General features: G+C 39.7%; 1 protein-coding gene and 2 long non-coding RNA genes across 6 annotated transcripts in view; 1 reads left to right on the forward strand and 2 right to left on the reverse strand.

Annotated features, from left to right (window-relative positions):
* Positions 1 to 3,528: 3,528 nt before the first annotated feature.
* Positions 3,529 to 5,488, reverse strand: LOC115648113. The gene is made up of 2 exons (XR_003999467.1): positions 5,401 to 5,488; positions 3,529 to 3,909 (listed from the first exon to the last, which is right to left on the reverse strand). It is a non-coding gene; the product is annotated as an uncharacterized LOC115648113 (long non-coding RNA).
* RUNX2 (RUNX family transcription factor 2) overlaps positions 5,215 to 17,561 on the forward strand; it is a 113,577-nt gene continuing 101,230 nt past the window's right edge. For both annotated transcript variants that reach the window (XM_030555247.1, XM_030555248.1), the window contains exons 1-2: positions 5,215 to 5,521; positions 13,278 to 13,434. In XM_030555247.1, coding sequence (XP_030411107.1) covers positions 5,228 to 5,521; positions 13,278 to 13,434 — 451 coding nt within the window. In that variant the 5' untranslated portion in view covers positions 5,215 to 5,227. The remainder of the gene's footprint in view (positions 5,522 to 13,277; positions 13,435 to 17,561) is intronic.
* LOC115648112 overlaps positions 7,488 to 17,561 on the reverse strand; it is a 38,746-nt gene continuing 28,672 nt past the window's right edge. For all 3 annotated transcript variants that reach the window (XR_003999465.1, XR_003999464.1, XR_003999466.1), the window contains 4 exons: positions 16,075 to 16,297; positions 15,812 to 15,900; positions 13,300 to 13,406; positions 7,488 to 9,241 (listed from right to left, as the gene is read on the reverse strand). This is a non-coding gene — a long non-coding RNA (uncharacterized LOC115648112). The remainder of the gene's footprint in view (positions 9,242 to 13,299; positions 13,407 to 15,811; positions 15,901 to 16,074; positions 16,298 to 17,561) is intronic.

Raw genomic sequence — 17,561 nt, forward strand, 5'->3', positions numbered from 1 at the left:
TCATGACACACTAATGACCATAATTATTTAAATCTCACGACACACAAGTGAGGTAACTATTGTTATCCCCATTCTACGCACGGGTAAACTGAAGCACAGAGGTGTTAAGTGACTTGCCAGTTACTAAGGTCACACAGTGAGTAAATGGCAATCCCTGCATAGAACCCAAGAATCCCAACTAACAGTCATCTCTTCTTACCAATAGAAAATAATGTGTGAAACAATAATGTTATAGATGTCAATCAATTATTGTTTTATGTAGTCATTTTCTACTCTGTCTTTCAGACTTGACTGTCTACGGTACTGCCAGAAACTGTAAACACTATACAAACAGTGTACGGTGCTGAGATATAACATGCTTACAGCATATTTCAGGATACCATAGAATTTTCTTGTGTTTCAGTCATAAATCAATGGGTCAGGGACATGATAGCTAAAATAAAGAGACTGAAGGAGTCTATGTACTCTTGTAATACTGTGTTTGTACTTCTGAAATCTGTGCTCCTTAGCACAGTAAACAATGAATCAACTAAATCTATCAAACAGAAGTCTGTAAATTCTGAGCCACTCTACCTGACATACTTTTAAGTGCAAAGAATAGCTGGACAAGTAGTCAATTTGTAACCAAAATGAAAGCGAAGTGTTGCCATGAGACATTGGATCTCATCGTGCTCCCACTGAAGTCTGTAGAAGTTTGGGCATGGACATCAGTGGGATCAGAACTACCCTAATGTCACACCACATTTCAGCCTGATTTGTATTTTCATGAGTGAGTTAGAAACTCCTGGAAGGTGGAATTTGGAAAGAAAATACTGGCAAGTACTTAACTATAGCAGTAATTGCTGACATTGCTATAATGTCTCACAAAATATCTGATACAATAATAAACCTGTTAAACATATTAATTTATTCTATTTTCCATCAAGCCTATGCACTTATATAGAGAAGGTTATAAGAGGTTCAATATGTATCATGATTACAGCACATTCCAGTCAAGCAAACTAGCATCAAAACAAATATTTTTATGAAACATCATTCAGTATAGAAACATTCAACATTTATCAATTATTTTCTATTATTGATCAGATAACGTTTAGACCAGGAGATTATTGATAGGTCCAGAGATTACTGGGTCCAAATTTTACCAATTTAAAATTAAATAGATACTAAGCCATTTAAAATATATGTTTTTCTAGCAAAATGTTTCCATATAGTACAGCTGTATTTGTAACACAGTTAAAGGTAAAAAAGCTAAAATACCATCAAAGTTGCTTTTGCAGCAATCACAGATGCACTCATTAAAATCTTGTTTTATAAAATGGGTCTGAAGGTTTAATGCATAATCTTTAAAAAAAAAAATTTCTCTAAACTCCTAAGGCTCTCTAACTTCTCAAAATGTGATCCACTTTTCAGCCTATGCTAAAATTATGAATGCTTCTGAAGTGAAAGCGGAAGAAAGCTGGAGGGTAGAGTTGCTTCAAGTGCAGGGGTTCTCAAACTAGGGGTTGTGACCCCTCAGGGGGGTCACGAGGTTATTACATGAGGGGTCGCAAGCTGTCATCCTCCACCCCCAAACCCCTTTCACCTCCAGCATTTATAATAGCATTAAATATTTTAAAATGTGTTTTTAATTTCTAAGGGGGGGGCACACTCAGAGACTTGCTGTGTGAAAGGGGTCACCAATACAAAAGTTTGAGAACCACTGCCCAAGTGTCTTTCAGCCAAATCCAAGCCAAAATTTCATATAATTCAGAACATAGCATAAAGCACATATAAAATGAATCCCAGACAGCCTTTATGCTGGTCCATAAACATTATGGGTAGTTTTATTAAGGTGTCCATAACAATTTCAATAAAATTCTAGTGCTCTGAGTTGTGATCTCTTCCAGGCTTTAGCAAGTTCCAGTTAAATGTGTAAAAGTTAAGCAGAAAGAAATTTTTGCAAGGAGACTAAAAATCAGCTGTGCCAGGTACCTGAAACTTTGTTAGGGTGGTCAGTGAAAAAATTATAAATAACTATCGACTATTTTAAGTGACCTTACACTGGTTACTTCCTATAACTTCTTTTGATTTATCCTAATTAAAATTGTAAATTTTAATATGGAGGGAGGCAACGGCAAATATACTGATGTGACTAATTAAAAGAGGAAATTATCTTCTTATTTTTTAAAAATACTGAAATAACTACTGTCAAATTAATTCTGTACTTGGAAACATATGGTTCCTGTTAACTTTTTCTTTTCTGCCCAACACCTGTACCCTCTACCTAATGGAAAATGTTATCCCCCATCTAAAAGGAAGGTGTTAAAAAGCACAATAATAAACATAGTAGCAAAAACAATTTTTTAAAAAATATTTTACTGTACTGCAACACTATTTGAGCTCTGAAAACCTTTAAATTACTCAGCTCCTTGCAGAGTAAATTCCCCGTTTCGGGGCACTGTGCACACTTCTCCTTTTGGACAGGATCTTGCCGGTTTTGTTGGTAAGTATGGGAGCAATTATTCATCATCCTTATATGTCCAGGTAGGAATAGTAAACTCCCCATCACCATCACCCCCTATTTGACAAGTACACTGAGAAAAAACCCTCAGATAGCTGGCAGGTGATCAGGGGTTACTATCAAACATATTAACCATGTAAAAAAAGAGGTAGAATGAAAATAATAAGCAAATATATGTCATCCGCTGCATTTCCTTCAAGGACGTGTGCTATTGCAGACAAGAGCACAGAGTTGCCAACTACAGTTAGCGGTATACAGAGCGAGAGCTCTCCCATGTGACCGAAAAAAAGATCCTTTTGAACATTTTAATTGCAAGGAAGTAAATAACTAAAGACCAAAGCTCCGGACGTTTCACCGTTTTTAATGTTTGTCAGATAACAGGCGACGGTGGTTGTAGTAGGGAATAACTCAATCCTGTGTTACTCGTCAGAGAGGATCATGTTATGTATGCGCTGTGTGTAGCATTGCGGGCTGGTTTCGAAAGTTGCCACAGACCCTATTGTGAAAACAAGCCGGCGGCAGAACCTGCAGCTGAAATAAAGCGCAGAGAGGAGAGTGCTGGCTACGTTGGGGTCCGGGTCCCTAGGACCTCAGTCGAGGCACGTGTGCTTTCGGATCATTTATGTGGGGACACGCAGGTTTTTTTCATGGGGAAGGGGGTAAAGCGCCGGGGGAAGGCCAAAGTCTTCTTGTATGGTGCTGAAAATGCTCCCAGAATTGTGTGCGAAAAAGCTGCATAAAGGCACCATAAGCGGAGCCCCCCTCCCTTCACCCCAAACCACACCGGCACTTTGAGCAGCTAACCCCCCCCACACACACACCGCGCTTACTTTGCGCAAGAAAGTGGAAGTGGCACGTCGAAGTAAGTTAAAGGGAGAGTTTTGATAGGTCGTTATCTGCTCTGGGAGGCGTTGACACTTTTTTACTATTGGGTATGTAAATTGTTTTTAATAAGATCTGCCTTTTTTTTTTAAGGGCGAAAACAAACCAGACTCTCTTTACCTTAATAATCTGAAGGGCGCGGATTCTAGCTTTCATTTATTCAAGGAAATGTTTTAGGCTTTAGGCTGACAGGGTCTTAGCAAAAAATAAACACCACAAACCTTTGGCACCAAATTATTAAGTATTATTAGTTGGCAAACAAAATAGTCCAGGCTTTTTTCAAAACAAACAACAAAATGTGTTCATGGAAAAACCCGGAGAGACGTACAGATCGGAGACAGTCCTGTCATTCCCCCTAGTCCTGTCCCTGGGTGGGGGAGATCGTCTGAAAGCAAAGATCCTTCTTCTGTGGGGGACGTACATTGTTGTACTTATTCTGAAGGCTGCAGAAGTATGAGGACAGGGTTGAGACACCACGTGCTGCTGACTGTCATCGGCATAACGATCGCCGTAGCCAGAGAGTCCTGTATATATAAACCACAAAAACCTAATCATTAGAAATCCCGGCCTCCAAAAAACCACATTTAGGACCAAAAAAAAAAAAAGGAGGCATTTTTTTTCCCGCTTCTTCATCCTTCCCGACCTCAACTTTTGGGACCCAAAAGAAGTTTTTTAAAACCAGTTTTTCAGAAAAAAATAATAATTTTGTTGTTGTTGTTGTTATTAATCAAGGGAAGAAAAATATAGATTTTTTTTGGTCTATTCGACTGAGCGGGGACTAGGACATAGCCGCGACTTAATTAAAAGGAACTGGAGTGCACCAAAGCTCCCTTTTCCAACAAGTTACTTGAGCATATTTTAGAAAACAGCCTGACAATTGTTTCTGTCTATTCTCCCCTCTTATTTGTCCGGGAGTCAGAACTCTGAACTTTTTAAAAAAGCCCTGCTCCTCCTTACGCAGCCTCCTAATGTTTCTCTTTTAATTATTAGTATTTTGACTACGGTTTGTTGCTTTTTTTTTCTGGCTAAAAACCCAAGAACTTTCTTGTTTGTGCTGAAGTAGCTTTGGGGGAAGGGAAACAGCTTTGCAGAGACACTTTTCAAAACTTTGTACCCCCCAACCCAGCCCCCTCTCCCTCCTGAAGCAAAAACTAATAATCGGAAAAGCTGAGAAGTCACTTGGCATCTAAACTTTCTCCGATCAAGATTTTTTTGTGGAGGGGGAAGACTTCCTTGGAGGAAAACGGGACATTCCCCTTAGCACCCCCTCTCAGTAGCTGAAACCCACCCTCCTCTTCTCGCTGCTGCTTCTCCTGCAAACAGCAGCAACCCAGGAAGCTGAAATCAGCAGCTGCTTTACCTCTCCCAGGCAACCTTTAAAAATCCAAAAGGAGAAGAGGGAAGACAAAAGGAAAGACAGAAAAGAAGGAAACCCCGAGCACTTGAGGGAAGACGCGGTGGCTGGAAGGAGGGAAGGGAAAAGTCAGAGCAAGAGGCTGAACAAGAAGGAAGGAAGCAGGAGAAGCTCTGTTTGCAGCACCCGGGACCATGCAGTTTCCAGCTGGGCTTTGCTAAGAGGGGGGCAGCCCTAGGATCCCACCGCCAGACACTGTGTCCCCCATTCCTCCAGGCTGCAGACTCGCCCCAAAATCAGCCACATCACCCCTCTTTTTTTTAGCTGTGATTCCCTCCCCCCCCCCGCATTTAACCCGCTCCTGCTCTTTCCTCCCCTGTCCTCTCCCCTCCACTTCTCCATTCACCCCTTTTTTCACCCCCCCACTACACGCCTCCTCGAGTGACCCCCCCACCGCCCCCTCAGCTAGCTAACTTGTGGCTGTTGTGATGCGTATTCCCGTAGATCCCAGCACCAGCCGGAGGTTCAGCCCCCCCTCCAGCAGCCTGCAGCCCGGCAAGATGAGCGAAGTGAGCCCGGTAGTAGCAGCCCAGCAGCAGCAGCAGCAGCAAGAGGCGGCGGCGGCGGCCGTGCCCAGACTGCGGCCCCACGATAACCGCACCATGGTGGAGATCATCGCCGACCACCCCGCCGAGCTGGTCCGGACCGACAGCCCGAACTTCCTGTGCTCCGTGCTGCCCTCGCACTGGCGCTGCAACAAGACCCTCCCGGTGGCATTCAAGGTAAGACCCCCCCGCCCGCCTGCCCCCCAGGCTCGGTGTGCCCTGCAGCCTCCTCCGCTAGCTGCCAGGGCCAGGCGAGCCTGCCGCTCCCCCCTCCCGGGAACTGTTATACACCCCCCGCAGCAAGGGCTGTGTGGCCTCTCTCGGCCCCCGTTAACACCCATGTACCCCCACAACGACCGTGCACCCCTTAGGAGTCCCTCACAACCAACCAGGGCAATGGGCAGTGCATAGACCCCTGACTGAGCCGCAGGGCCATCTCCCTTCGAGCAGCCCCCCCTTGCTAGCAGTACACCCCTAGCCACAAGGGAAAAGGAGCCCTTCATTCTCATTTAACAACCACACACGCCCTCGCCACAAGGCAGTGCAGCAGCTAACTACCCACCCCCTATAACGACCGGGAACCCCCAAGCACCAGGCAGTGCATAGGCTGACGCCTCCCATTAGCAAGCTCAACACTCTCAACCACCGCAGGCACCATCTAACTACCCTCCATTCATACCCCCATCTCCTAACCACCACCAATGCCTCCCCGTTAACGCCCCCCACAACAGTCATGCGCTCCTTAGCACCCACTGAACCCGCTTCACCGTTGACATCTCAGACACCCCAAAACTACCAGAGCAAGGCAGCTAACGCCTCACTCCACCGCATACTGCCAACCAGAAGAACAATGCACCTTCTAACTCCGTGCACCCCCTAACCACATGAGCAGTGCAACCTCTGAGTAACAGGGGGACTGGATGCAGAATATTTTTCAAGTAGGTGGGGGGATTTACCCATCCCCAAAGCAATGTATAGGGTCATAAGAACGGGGAGAGGAGAAGGGGTGGCTTTGAGCTTCCTCCAAATGTTCCCTCTCCTCTGTTTCAGCACCAAAGATCTGCCCCTTTCCTTTCACGGTTTCTAAAGGCATGTTAATTGATGTATTCACGGGTATGAAGCAGGGTTTGATGGTGTTGTGTGCGTGCCCTGCTGTTGATTTAGGAAGGACACCAGGAGAAGGACCCACGTTCCTGATGGAACTTTTTTTTCCCATTTTCACTTGGGTGTGTCTCTCTAGGTGTCAGGTTGAACTTACTTTTTGCGAAGCGTCAAGCTATTTGTATTTCATTGTGTGAGGAAGTAGGAGGAGGTGTTGCTGCCTCCCGGAGTTACACTGTTTTACAGCTGCTTCTGGAGAACAGATCCTCCTAAGCTAGGGGTAGAAAAATTATCCAGATTTTAAAATGGGATCTACAAAGGGGCTAAGAGTGGGGAGAGAGGACAGAGCTCTTGCTCTCCCAATGGGAGATGATGCCCCTTCACTTCTCCTGCTGGAGAAGTTAGGAAGTGTCTGTCCAGAAGACGCTCTTTTGGCGGAGACAGTGCATAAGTTATCAGAAACTTCATACACTATTTAGATAATAAATACCACCCAGATCTAAATCGGGAACGTTGCTTTTCATTTTCAGTCGACATCCGCACACTCTGCTAATGTTAAGAAAGGATTATTTTGTGGTTGTTTGTGTGCTTGCTTTTAGGCAAGCCTTTACCCTCCCACTAAACTTTCCGCTGCAGATTTCTTTCAATTCCTTCAGTGGTGAAATGAGTAGTAAGTCGGGTGTCCCAAGGCACCTGTGCCTGTCCATTAGCACCTGAGTCAGTCCAAAACCCAGCACCGGAATGAGCAGATCTAAACTTTGCACATTTGGATTTTACTGCCAGTGTAAAATCGAAACCCCTCCGACCTCCTGCTATTGCAGCATACCTGGCAAATTAAAGTTACCATGCCTGAAAATCATTGAGAAGCAGAAGAGTTTGAAATCAGTATCTTCTAGAACAAAGTATAACTATCTAAGAGTGTTGTAGTTCCTGACCGATAGAGATGTAATCGTTTCTAAGTGAAAAATCAATAGCATCAGTAAAGGAAAGCGACGTTAAAATAAGTGTATGTAAAGCTGACATGGAGACTGAATGGCTTGCTTTAATATCAGACTGAGAAACAGACTACATTTGTCTGAAGCTCACATATATGACAGGGAAAGGTCGTGGAAGAACCCCGTCTGCCTCAGAGTTAGATGATTAGTAGTCTTTGTGGGCCCCACTTGTTAGAGATAGCAGAGAACAGGCTAAACAGAGCCAGTAAAAATCTTCTATTTCTGTAACTTTGCCAAGAATTAAAGGGCCATGAAAAATATCAGGTGTAGATCACGTCTCCTGAGCAAGTCTTGTTCAGAGGGCACTGATGCTTGGGGGGAAGGAGGAGGAGATTTCAGGTAACTTTGATTGTAATTTTGATCATATTTAGATTAAATTAGTTTTAAAATTATAGTTCACAGAAGTAAATATTACACATTGCAGTTATATCTGTCTCTGGCTTCTTTTGAAATGTCTGGCACCATCTTCTACTTTTTCTTATTTACTTATCTTTAAAGGATACTATTACATCTGCTGGATGAAAAAGTTTAGGAGAAAGATATGAACCTAATATGACACAAGATATGGTTACAAAAAAGCACATTTAAACCTGATAAAAGGACAGATGTCTTCAGAGCATTTCCCAATTCCTCTCTGTCTATATATATTTATGCAACGCTAGCTAAATTGGATGAAGTATTCAGTATTCGCAATATTAAAATACTACAGTAATAAAGGCCATACAAGTCCCTATTGACAGACCCACATAGATTTATCCAGTTTATTGAGGTGTCAGGGATATTAAATTGACTATGAGCCAGTTCTTTGACCACTTACACCACCACTCAGCTATAAAGCATGTGCACATTTACATACATCTGTATTTTTACACAGAGAATGTATGTGCATGCATTATGTAGACATTCTGTATGTATTACCTTTATTTACTACAGAAAAACTGTAGTGTAAATCCTAATTACACTTACTTAACAATGATCTCAAACACATATTTTATCAGTTTTCTTTTCACTGTATAAATTGAAATGATATGTAACTCTGCACAATTTCAAGCTGAAATAATCCAAATGCATATATAACAAAAAAAATCACTATAATTTAATGTAACACAGTAGCAGTTACCTTTAATAAAAAAAAAGGGAAAAAAAAAAGAAAAGACCGATCTGGGATGTACCGTAACTAGTTTACATACAGCATGTTTTTTAAAAATTGGCAACTGAAGTTTTATTGGCAATAAATAATATGTTGATGATAATATTTTGAATGATATGTTAAGTATATCATAATTTTGTTATAGGATTCTCTAGTTAAAAAGTGCTTTGGACATACCACAGTTTTAATTTAAAAAAAGCAGATGTAAATCAATTGTAGGAAAGGAAGTATGTTATAAACAGTGATAGTTTTGATTATAATTTTTTAAAATCATGTTGGCTAGTAGGACACTTGAATTGGAGTATTAATATTTACATGAGCTGTGAAGGGAGTTCTTGTTTAATATACTGAATAGTATGACTAAGTTAGTGCAAACTATTTTTATAGTGAAGAATGTTAACAATGCGCTTATTAACATAGCTTTGTAGCTGTTAATAATGTTCAGGTGGCTAAGATATAAAGGAAAGTGGGACAATGGGACTAGGGCCAAATCATGTTCACGTTATTCACAAGTAGTTCCATAGTAGTCAGTGGAGTAGGGATAACAGGATTTGTCCATCAGTTGAGAATTCTTTCAGGAGCATCTTACTGAGATGTGTAAAGACAGAGTTATTACACCAGACTTGTATGTTCTTGTTGTCCTGCAAGAAGCTGATAGTTGCAAAAAACATTAGTTGACATAAGATAACAACAATCAAGAAAAAATCAATGTACAGTATTCAAGCTATATCCAGTAGCACCAGTAGTTAAGGGTCTGTCAGCGTTTCACTCTAACGCCCAGTTTCCAGAGTTTATAACTCAGCTGTTTTAAATAGCTTCAAGCTGAACTTGGTGTATAAATTGTCAGTCCAGATGTATTTTTTTAAACAAAAAGTAGTGCAAATCAGTTATTCTGTTTTAAGTTATAGACCATTAAAATATTTTTAATAGCTTCAGATGCTCTTTTGGCAAACTCTAGGTAAGAAAAGACATTATTTGTAATATAGGAGGTTTTACATTCAGGGAGCCCTTTATGCAAATAATGCCTTTTAGTATTTTTACAAGCAAAGGTATTGAAATGGTAGAGATAGTAGTGTTTGAAAACAGCTAATATCATGTACACGAGCTCTTTCTGGAAACAATCTTTTTACTATGTAAAGAGCCTTACTACATAATATTATTGTGTAGTATTTTTGCCTCACATTTATGTCAGTCTTCAGTGTATATATCTTGGCCATTTCAAATCCCATGGGACTGAAACTGGGCAAACAGGTTGCCAGACCAGACATGAATTGTTATTCGAAAAAGTGCATGCATTGATAAAGTCATTTTCAAATTCTAAGATTTGTGTTTTGTGGCTCCACGTGCCTTTTTGCTGAGACCTAGCTAAAAAAACTCCCAAATACTTAATTTTTAGTCATCAGAATTTATAGGTATTTTAGTATGGATTGGTGCCTTTTGGAAAATAAATATTTTGAAATGGTTGAGATATTAATCTTTGAAAAAAAGCTAAACAGCCCACAGAGTAGCTACTCTTAGATATTTATGTTTAATGATTAGTACTACTGGCTTTTTTTTTTTGCAATGCATTATAATCCTTGATTTTCTGTCTAAGATATTTTAAATCATTTAGGTTGATACATGGCATAAAAACTGTCAACTCAAGTTCACTTCTGTACAGAAAAAGTCTTTCAATACATAAAGTTATTCTTAATTTAAACAGTGGATAAATAATAGGTATTTTTCTAACTTTCTGACTTTTTTGTAAAGCTATGGGCCAGAACAGGGACATTACATATGCGCATAGCCTATTAATATTTCATTACAAAAAATGTAAAATGGCAGTGGTAAATGTATTATTCTTACTCAGTATTAGAGAAATATTTTGTGCAGTTTGATTGAACTTTGTTTTATTAGACAAAGTTTCATGTTTGCACCCAGTTCTCCATGTGTCTGCTCTCAGTAAGAATAATATTCAGTGACATTACATAACAGTGTGTCAAAGGATGCTGTATATTAAGAATAATGTCGGTGCGTATTAGGTATGAGCAGCATGCTAGCACTATGACTCAAGAAGTGTGGTATACAAATTGTACTGCTGTTTATAATGACAAATTGAACTTAAATAGACAACATTAAAAAAAAACCCACTTACGGATCAGAGCGAAACCCACTGAAAATGAAGACGTTGAGGGTTCAAGATAGAAGGCCCTTCGAAGAGTATTTTATCTTACTCATGCTCACTTCATTGTGTACAGATAGCAATCTATATTATTCATTATTACAAGGGTTCAAGACAGATTGTGATCAATCTTACCCAATATTTGATCTGCTGCATAATACGTAGACACAAGGAGGTGAGTTAAGGACAGAGTAATTTCACTCCCTATTCTTGAGGCCCCTTGACAGACTGCACTTCCTTCTCTGCTCTGAGTTTCTTTTGCTTTTCTGGATGTAATGTGTTGAAGTTTTTTGTAACTCATATTGGACATGTATATGGATAACAAGAATATCCAGAGTTTTAATAGTAAAAACTCAAAACTTAATTTTTTTTTAGAAGTGATATAAAACCTCATGCTTCAGGGTTTAAACCAAACTCTTACTAGTAGAGGGTAGGTGGGCAAATTATCCCACATCTGGCTATTGTGGGGTTTCTAGCACCTTGCTCTGAAGTATCTGGTTCTGGCAGCTGTCAAAGACAGGATATTGGGCTAGATCAGGGGTTCTCAAATTGGGGATTGGGACCCCTCAGGAGTCACGAGACTATTTACATGGGGGGTCACGAGCTGTCAGCCTCCATCCGAAATCCCGCTTTGCCTCCAGCATTTATAATGGTGTTAAATACATTAAAAAGTGTTTTTCATTGATGGGGGGAGGGGAAAGGTCACATTCAGGGGCTTACTATGTGACAGGGGGCACCAGTACAAAAGTTTGAGAACCTCTGGGCTAGATGGACCATGGGCCTTTTTCAATATGTCAGTTCCTATGTTCTTGTAGCCATTAAAATCACTTTACAGTAATTTTTGGTGTGAAATCCTGCTTCACCGAAGTTAGTGGCAACACTCCCTTTGTGTGTTAGGTGGTCTTTGGAAAATTATACAAGCATCAAGTTAATCCATAATATGCAGTGCATCAGCTTTGCTACATGGTTGCTCGGATTCAGATCATCAGAGCAATAATTTTTAGTAATGGAATCTATCAATTAATGAATATTTCAGATTTGGTATACATTTGACACTATTTTTGTTGCTGTTCAGCACACAGGGTTATATTATGCCGTCCATATTTATTCAGAGCTCTTAATTATTTCTACTTAATTGATGGTATGATTTGAACTGAACTTAGTTTCAGACATGATCATATTTGGGAAAGACATTTAAAGTCAAATTGATTACAAAATATCACAGAGTATATTTCAGAAAAAAAGAGTTGATCATCACCTGGTTTTGTAGTATGAATAATAAAAAAAAAATCTGACCATCAAATGGTACTAATTGTAAAGGGACAGGGTTCAGTAGAATCATAAGCTAGAATGTCTCAGGCCAAGTAGTTTTATAAAAAGTTTTAAAACTCTCACGCGCAAAATTTTTGACTATTTGTTACACATTTATATTTGGTATTAGTAATGTTACAGTAAACGGCATAGGGAAATTATTTGCTGTTGTGGAGAATCATTGCATCCTATCTGAAGTAATGTTGAAATAAACTTTCATAGTGAATCAGTGCTTATGTTCTAATTTAAATATAAAAATACTATTTTATATCCCAAAGCATTTTCAAAACAGAATATAATAATCTGTTCTCATGTCTGGCTGCACTGAAATGCAGTATCTGTTTAATAGCCCATTCCAGCAGTACACAATCTGTACGACAAGAAGTGAGAATATCATATATATATGAAATACAAGGTCAAAGTATGTTGGTATAGTGTTGTCACCCAAGTTAGAATTAGAACAATACACCAGAGTTATCCACACCTTCCTCTTGAGACAAGTACTACAAGATCTTTAACTGCTACAAGTGGATAGGCTCTTGGTTTTATGTTGTATCTGAAAGATGTCAGTTCCAGCATCACAACGCCTCAAACAGAATGTTGGAGAATGCTTCCGAAGGAGGTGTGCCATTGAAGCCCCAGCACCACTCCCCATTGCAGCTAGATGTTATTTAGAAGTATCCCCTCCAACTCTTTAGGCCTCACTCAGTTTCTCTGGTGAAATTTGACATGATCAGGTGCTCAGATACTACTGTGGTGGGAGCCAGTCTAAGAGTTTAAATAGAACAGAATTGCAGAGTGAAATGGCTGCTGATAATAATATCCAACTTTCCATTTCAAACGCATTCTCATGTATGATTTATGGATATGAGCCATATTTCATGTTTTCCCACTGCACACAGGCTGCAAAGAACAAAGTTGGCGTAGAGGATTTTTTAAACCATATACTGCCCATAAAGATACTGAACATTTCTGAAGAGGTAAAACAAAGAAGGACCCTCTATTAGACTATGAGAAAGTGAGACATTATGTGATGTTTCTCTGTTTGATGTAACAATTTATTCCTTACTCAGCTGGCTCATGACTGTTGACCACAGCTGACAGCAACAACCACTGCAGTGCTTAATACCGAAGGTGCAGACATGTAAAGTGCAACAAAGACAAATATTTTCAAACCTAATTTCAAGAATTATTGCTGTCTCCCCATTGTCACAGGTGGTGGCTTTAGGAGAAGTACCTGATGGGACCGTGGTCACCGTCATGGCTGGAAATGATGAAAACTATTCTGCAGAGCTGAGGAATGCCTCTGCTGTGATGAAGAACCAAGTAGCCAGGTTTAATGACCTAAGATTTGTGGGCAGGAGTGGAAGAGGTACGCTGTTACATTTAATATTTTTATAATGAATAACAAATGCAGTCAAGAAGTCAAACTGATTCCACAACGAAATACTGATTAGTCTGTAAATAAATCCCCATCAGCCTTTCATTTACAAGGATAAATGCAGGTTTTGTTCGCAAATTTCAACATTTGTCCAAACTGAGTTTGTTGCCTTTGCACCTTGCCAGGTTTTTCTGACTCCTGACATTTTTTGCTTGTTTTTATGACATCTGAATTTTAAAAAAAAAATATTTACTGACCTGGTTCTATATTTTACTCATATTGGGAGGGGAGAATGAAGTGAAGAGGTTTGTGTTCTGAGTTACATGAAGTCACACAACAGATTTCAGGCCATCATAATGAGAGAAGAAAAATGCATGTACTCCTGTAGCAGTAAGGCTGCCTCTTAACTGGTAGCAGGAAGAGCTAACATTATGTTCTTTGCATCTCACATATGCTATCGGTATTGGCCCTACCAAATTCACAGTCCATTTTGGTCAATTTCATGGTCATAGGATTTAAAAAATCATAAATTTCATGATTCCAGCTATTTAAATCTGAAATGTCAGATGCTGTAATTGTAGAGGTTCTGACCCAAAAAGGAGTTGTGTGTATGGGGGGCTCACAAGGTTATTGTGTGTGGGGGGGTTGTGGTACTGCTGTCCTTACTTCTGTGCTGCTACTGGCGGCGCCACTGCCTTCAGAGCTGGGCAGCTGGAGAGTGGCAGCTGCTGGCCAGGAATCAATTTCTAAAGGCAGAGCTGCTGTCCGCAGCAGCGCAGAAGTAGGGATGGCATAGTATGGTATTGCCACCCTTACTTCTGCACTCTGTCTGCAGAGCTGGGCCCTCAGTCAGCAGCTATTGCTCTCTGGCCACCCAGCGCTGAAGGCAGCACACAAGGAAGGGTAGCAATTCTATGCCCCCCTGCAAAAATAGCCTTGTGACCCCCCTGCAACTCCCTTTTGGGTCAGGACTCTCAATTTGAGAAACACTAATTTCTGCCATGAAATCTGTATAGGGTAAAAGCACACAAAAGAGCAAATTTCACAGGGGGAGACCAGATTTCACAGTCTGTGACGCGTTTTTCATGGCTGTGAATTTGGTAGGGCCCTAGTTATAGGCAATACACTTTATGGGCCTAATCCCATAGGGCCTTCCATTGACTTCAGAATGCTTTGTATCAGGCTCCACATGTGTTGCAACATGCAATCTTATGTTCCCTGTCAGTAGCTTGCTTAACTTTATAAACCTTGGTTGTAGGCTTTTGATTTGAATGAAATTTAACCTCTAATACACATTGCTTACATCAGAATGGCAGAGATTATAACTTTCTAGTTTCCTAAAGATTTAGAGCCCTGAAGTTGTCTCTTTGCTGCTTAAGAGCTTCCTCTAATCTGAAATCTGTACTCCAGTCATAAGAAGCTTTTATAACCAAGGCAAGATTGAAAAGAATTTCCTTTTAAAATTCTTGCAGCTGCTTTAAAATTTGAGTTAATGACTCAAAGGATGCCTTGAAGGAAACTGACTTGTCAGTTTTTACTGAAGGAATCCTCAGAGGGGTTTGCTTATCAGGCCACTGATTCAGCCTAAATATTTTTGTATATTTAATTTAATATTTAGTTTTTAAAAAGTCATCCAGGGAAAAAAAGGTTACACACTCTGTTGCAAAATTAACAAAAATGCTAATTTTATAATAACACACTACACAGAGGATTTGCAATCCAGCTTTGACAGAGCGATCGTTTGTCAGAGAAAGTCAAACCTCTGACAACTGCCTCTGTAGTTCAAATCAGATGGCACATTGTTACAATTATAAGTGTTTGATAAAAATGATTCAATATGGACTGTTTCCAGTGAGTAGATTTTATTTTAGGAATGTGGCCAATAATGTGTACTTTTTAGCTTTTAAGTTTTTAAAAATTATGTATAATAAAGGACCACTCTACTGCAAAGGTAATATGATATAAAAATGGAGTTCACTACCCTCTAGGATAAGGTGTTCTTCTTCTCTTCCATTTATCTTACTTTCTTTTAAAAAAAGAAAAGTTACTGTCTGCTTTTGTCTTTCCATTGATGGATTAAATTTGAAGGTTCTCTGGCTCCACCATCAGTGCAGCCTTACAATAAAAGTACAGTAGTTATATCCCATAACAAGTGTTGAAAAAGAACTGACATATGATGTACTACCTGTGCACTCTGAAACTCATTTGAAACCTATGAAATATGCTTTTTTATTAAAACATAGGAAATGAAGTAGAGTATCTAAAAAGGATCTGGCACTCTATGCATATGCACACATATTTTAATTTTAATTTTATATATATATATCTACACACACACACACACACACACACACACGCACACACTTACTTTTCAAATTTGGCCAAAGTAGTTTCATTTATCTTTTGTGTTCTTCAGTCTTTGGTTAAGAAGTTTTCTCTGATCAATCTGGGTAAAATCTATGGAAAAGTGATAGTGTACTTTACAAACTCTCAACATATTTATTTAAGAAACTTCAAAGAAAAACAAAGGGTGTGCACTGTTTTACTATATTGGCTTTCTGAGTTTTGGCTAGTTTCCCAAATAGCAATTTTTATATTTAAAAAAAAAGAAAGAAAAAAGACAGACTTAACTGCTTGCAGACTTTTCACGCATGGAAGATGAAGAAAGCTTCTTTTGATGAAGTGTAATTATGTCCAAACAGAGCTGACCCCCTCCCCCTATATTTCTTATGATCTTAACGGAAGAAAGTAGGGATTTTCCTTTGAAGCAGCCGGGACTTGGTGGAAGATCTGAAATGCCACATTCTGCTGCCAGAGGCAGGATGGAGAAATTGGTCCAGACTTGTCTTCCAGACTTAGACAGAACAGAGAGAGAGAGTTATCATTAATGATAGATTTTTATAACACCACTCAAAATAGCAGAAAAGCAAACAGTAGTAGCAAACAGACGTGCGAAAGCTACACATAGAGCAGAGAGGAATATTGGTGGCTGCATGAAGTTGGATAGGAAAAATAAAATAGTAAAGAGGTCATTTTTCAGAGGCAAGAAACTAATCCACACCTGTTTCTGACTTTAAGTTTACATTTTTCAAAATAGCTCCCCCTTTGATCTCTGTATCTCTAAATTTAATTGTCAAATGTGAATCATCAACCTACCTCTTTTCCTTCTCTCCGTTTCCCTTCTTTCCCATGACCCATGCGGATGCTCTGATGTTTGCACATTTGAATATTATCCAACAAAAGAAATTACCTGCAACTTCACTGTTTTGTTTATTTATTTTCTATCCCATGGCAACACAAACACTTTTTTGGATGGGGAAATACAAGTACCTTAACATTGGGTCCTAAATGTGTATGCAGAAGTCCCATTAGTCTCAATGAAAGTCGCTTATGCGAGGTTGTAGGGCAGTAACTTATCCTTAGGGGCCTGATTCAAAGTCCATTGGAGTCAATGGAATGACTCCCATCTTCAATGGGTTTTGGATCAGGCCCTTCATTTTTTTGTGTCTTGATATTTTGAATTAATCACATTAGCATCTGGATGAAAAAAATATGCAACACATCCACAGGTCGCCAAGTCTGCTTCCAAGCTAATTTCTCTTCTTAGCTTTAGGCTCCAACATATGTCAGTCTTGCCCATTACTATGTCAGTTGCACTCACATGTGTTAATGACAAAGAATGCAAAGTTTGGGGACACACTCAAGCAAGAGTGCCAAATAATTTCTTACCCTGTGAGGCTCATTAAAGAGTACTATAATTATTCATTAGCTACCAGAAGTAAATAGTTTATGTTTTTAAGGGCACAGAGAAAGCTATTAAAAAAAAGTACATAGAAAGATTTTGCAGCTGATAAAAGATATACAGAAAATCAACTAAATCTAACTGTGGAAAGCGTAAGTGTTCACACAAAAACATAATCCTGTGAAATGTACTTTGGGCCCAATCATATAATGTGTAGAGCACCTCTTGAAAAGGTGCTGAATGCCTTCAATCCCCTTAGGCTTCACTGGATGTAGAGGGTGCTCAGCACCTTGAGGATTGGGCCCTTGTCCTAGCAAAAGCAGTGAAATGGTTAGTTAGAGGGCTGAGACTTCCTGAATGCTGATACGTTATTGCA

The sequence above is a fragment of the Gopherus evgoodei genome, chromosome 3, assembly GCF_007399415.2.
Source record: "Gopherus evgoodei ecotype Sinaloan lineage chromosome 3, rGopEvg1_v1.p, whole genome shotgun sequence".
Taxonomy (NCBI): Eukaryota; Metazoa; Chordata; order Testudines; family Testudinidae; genus Gopherus; species Gopherus evgoodei.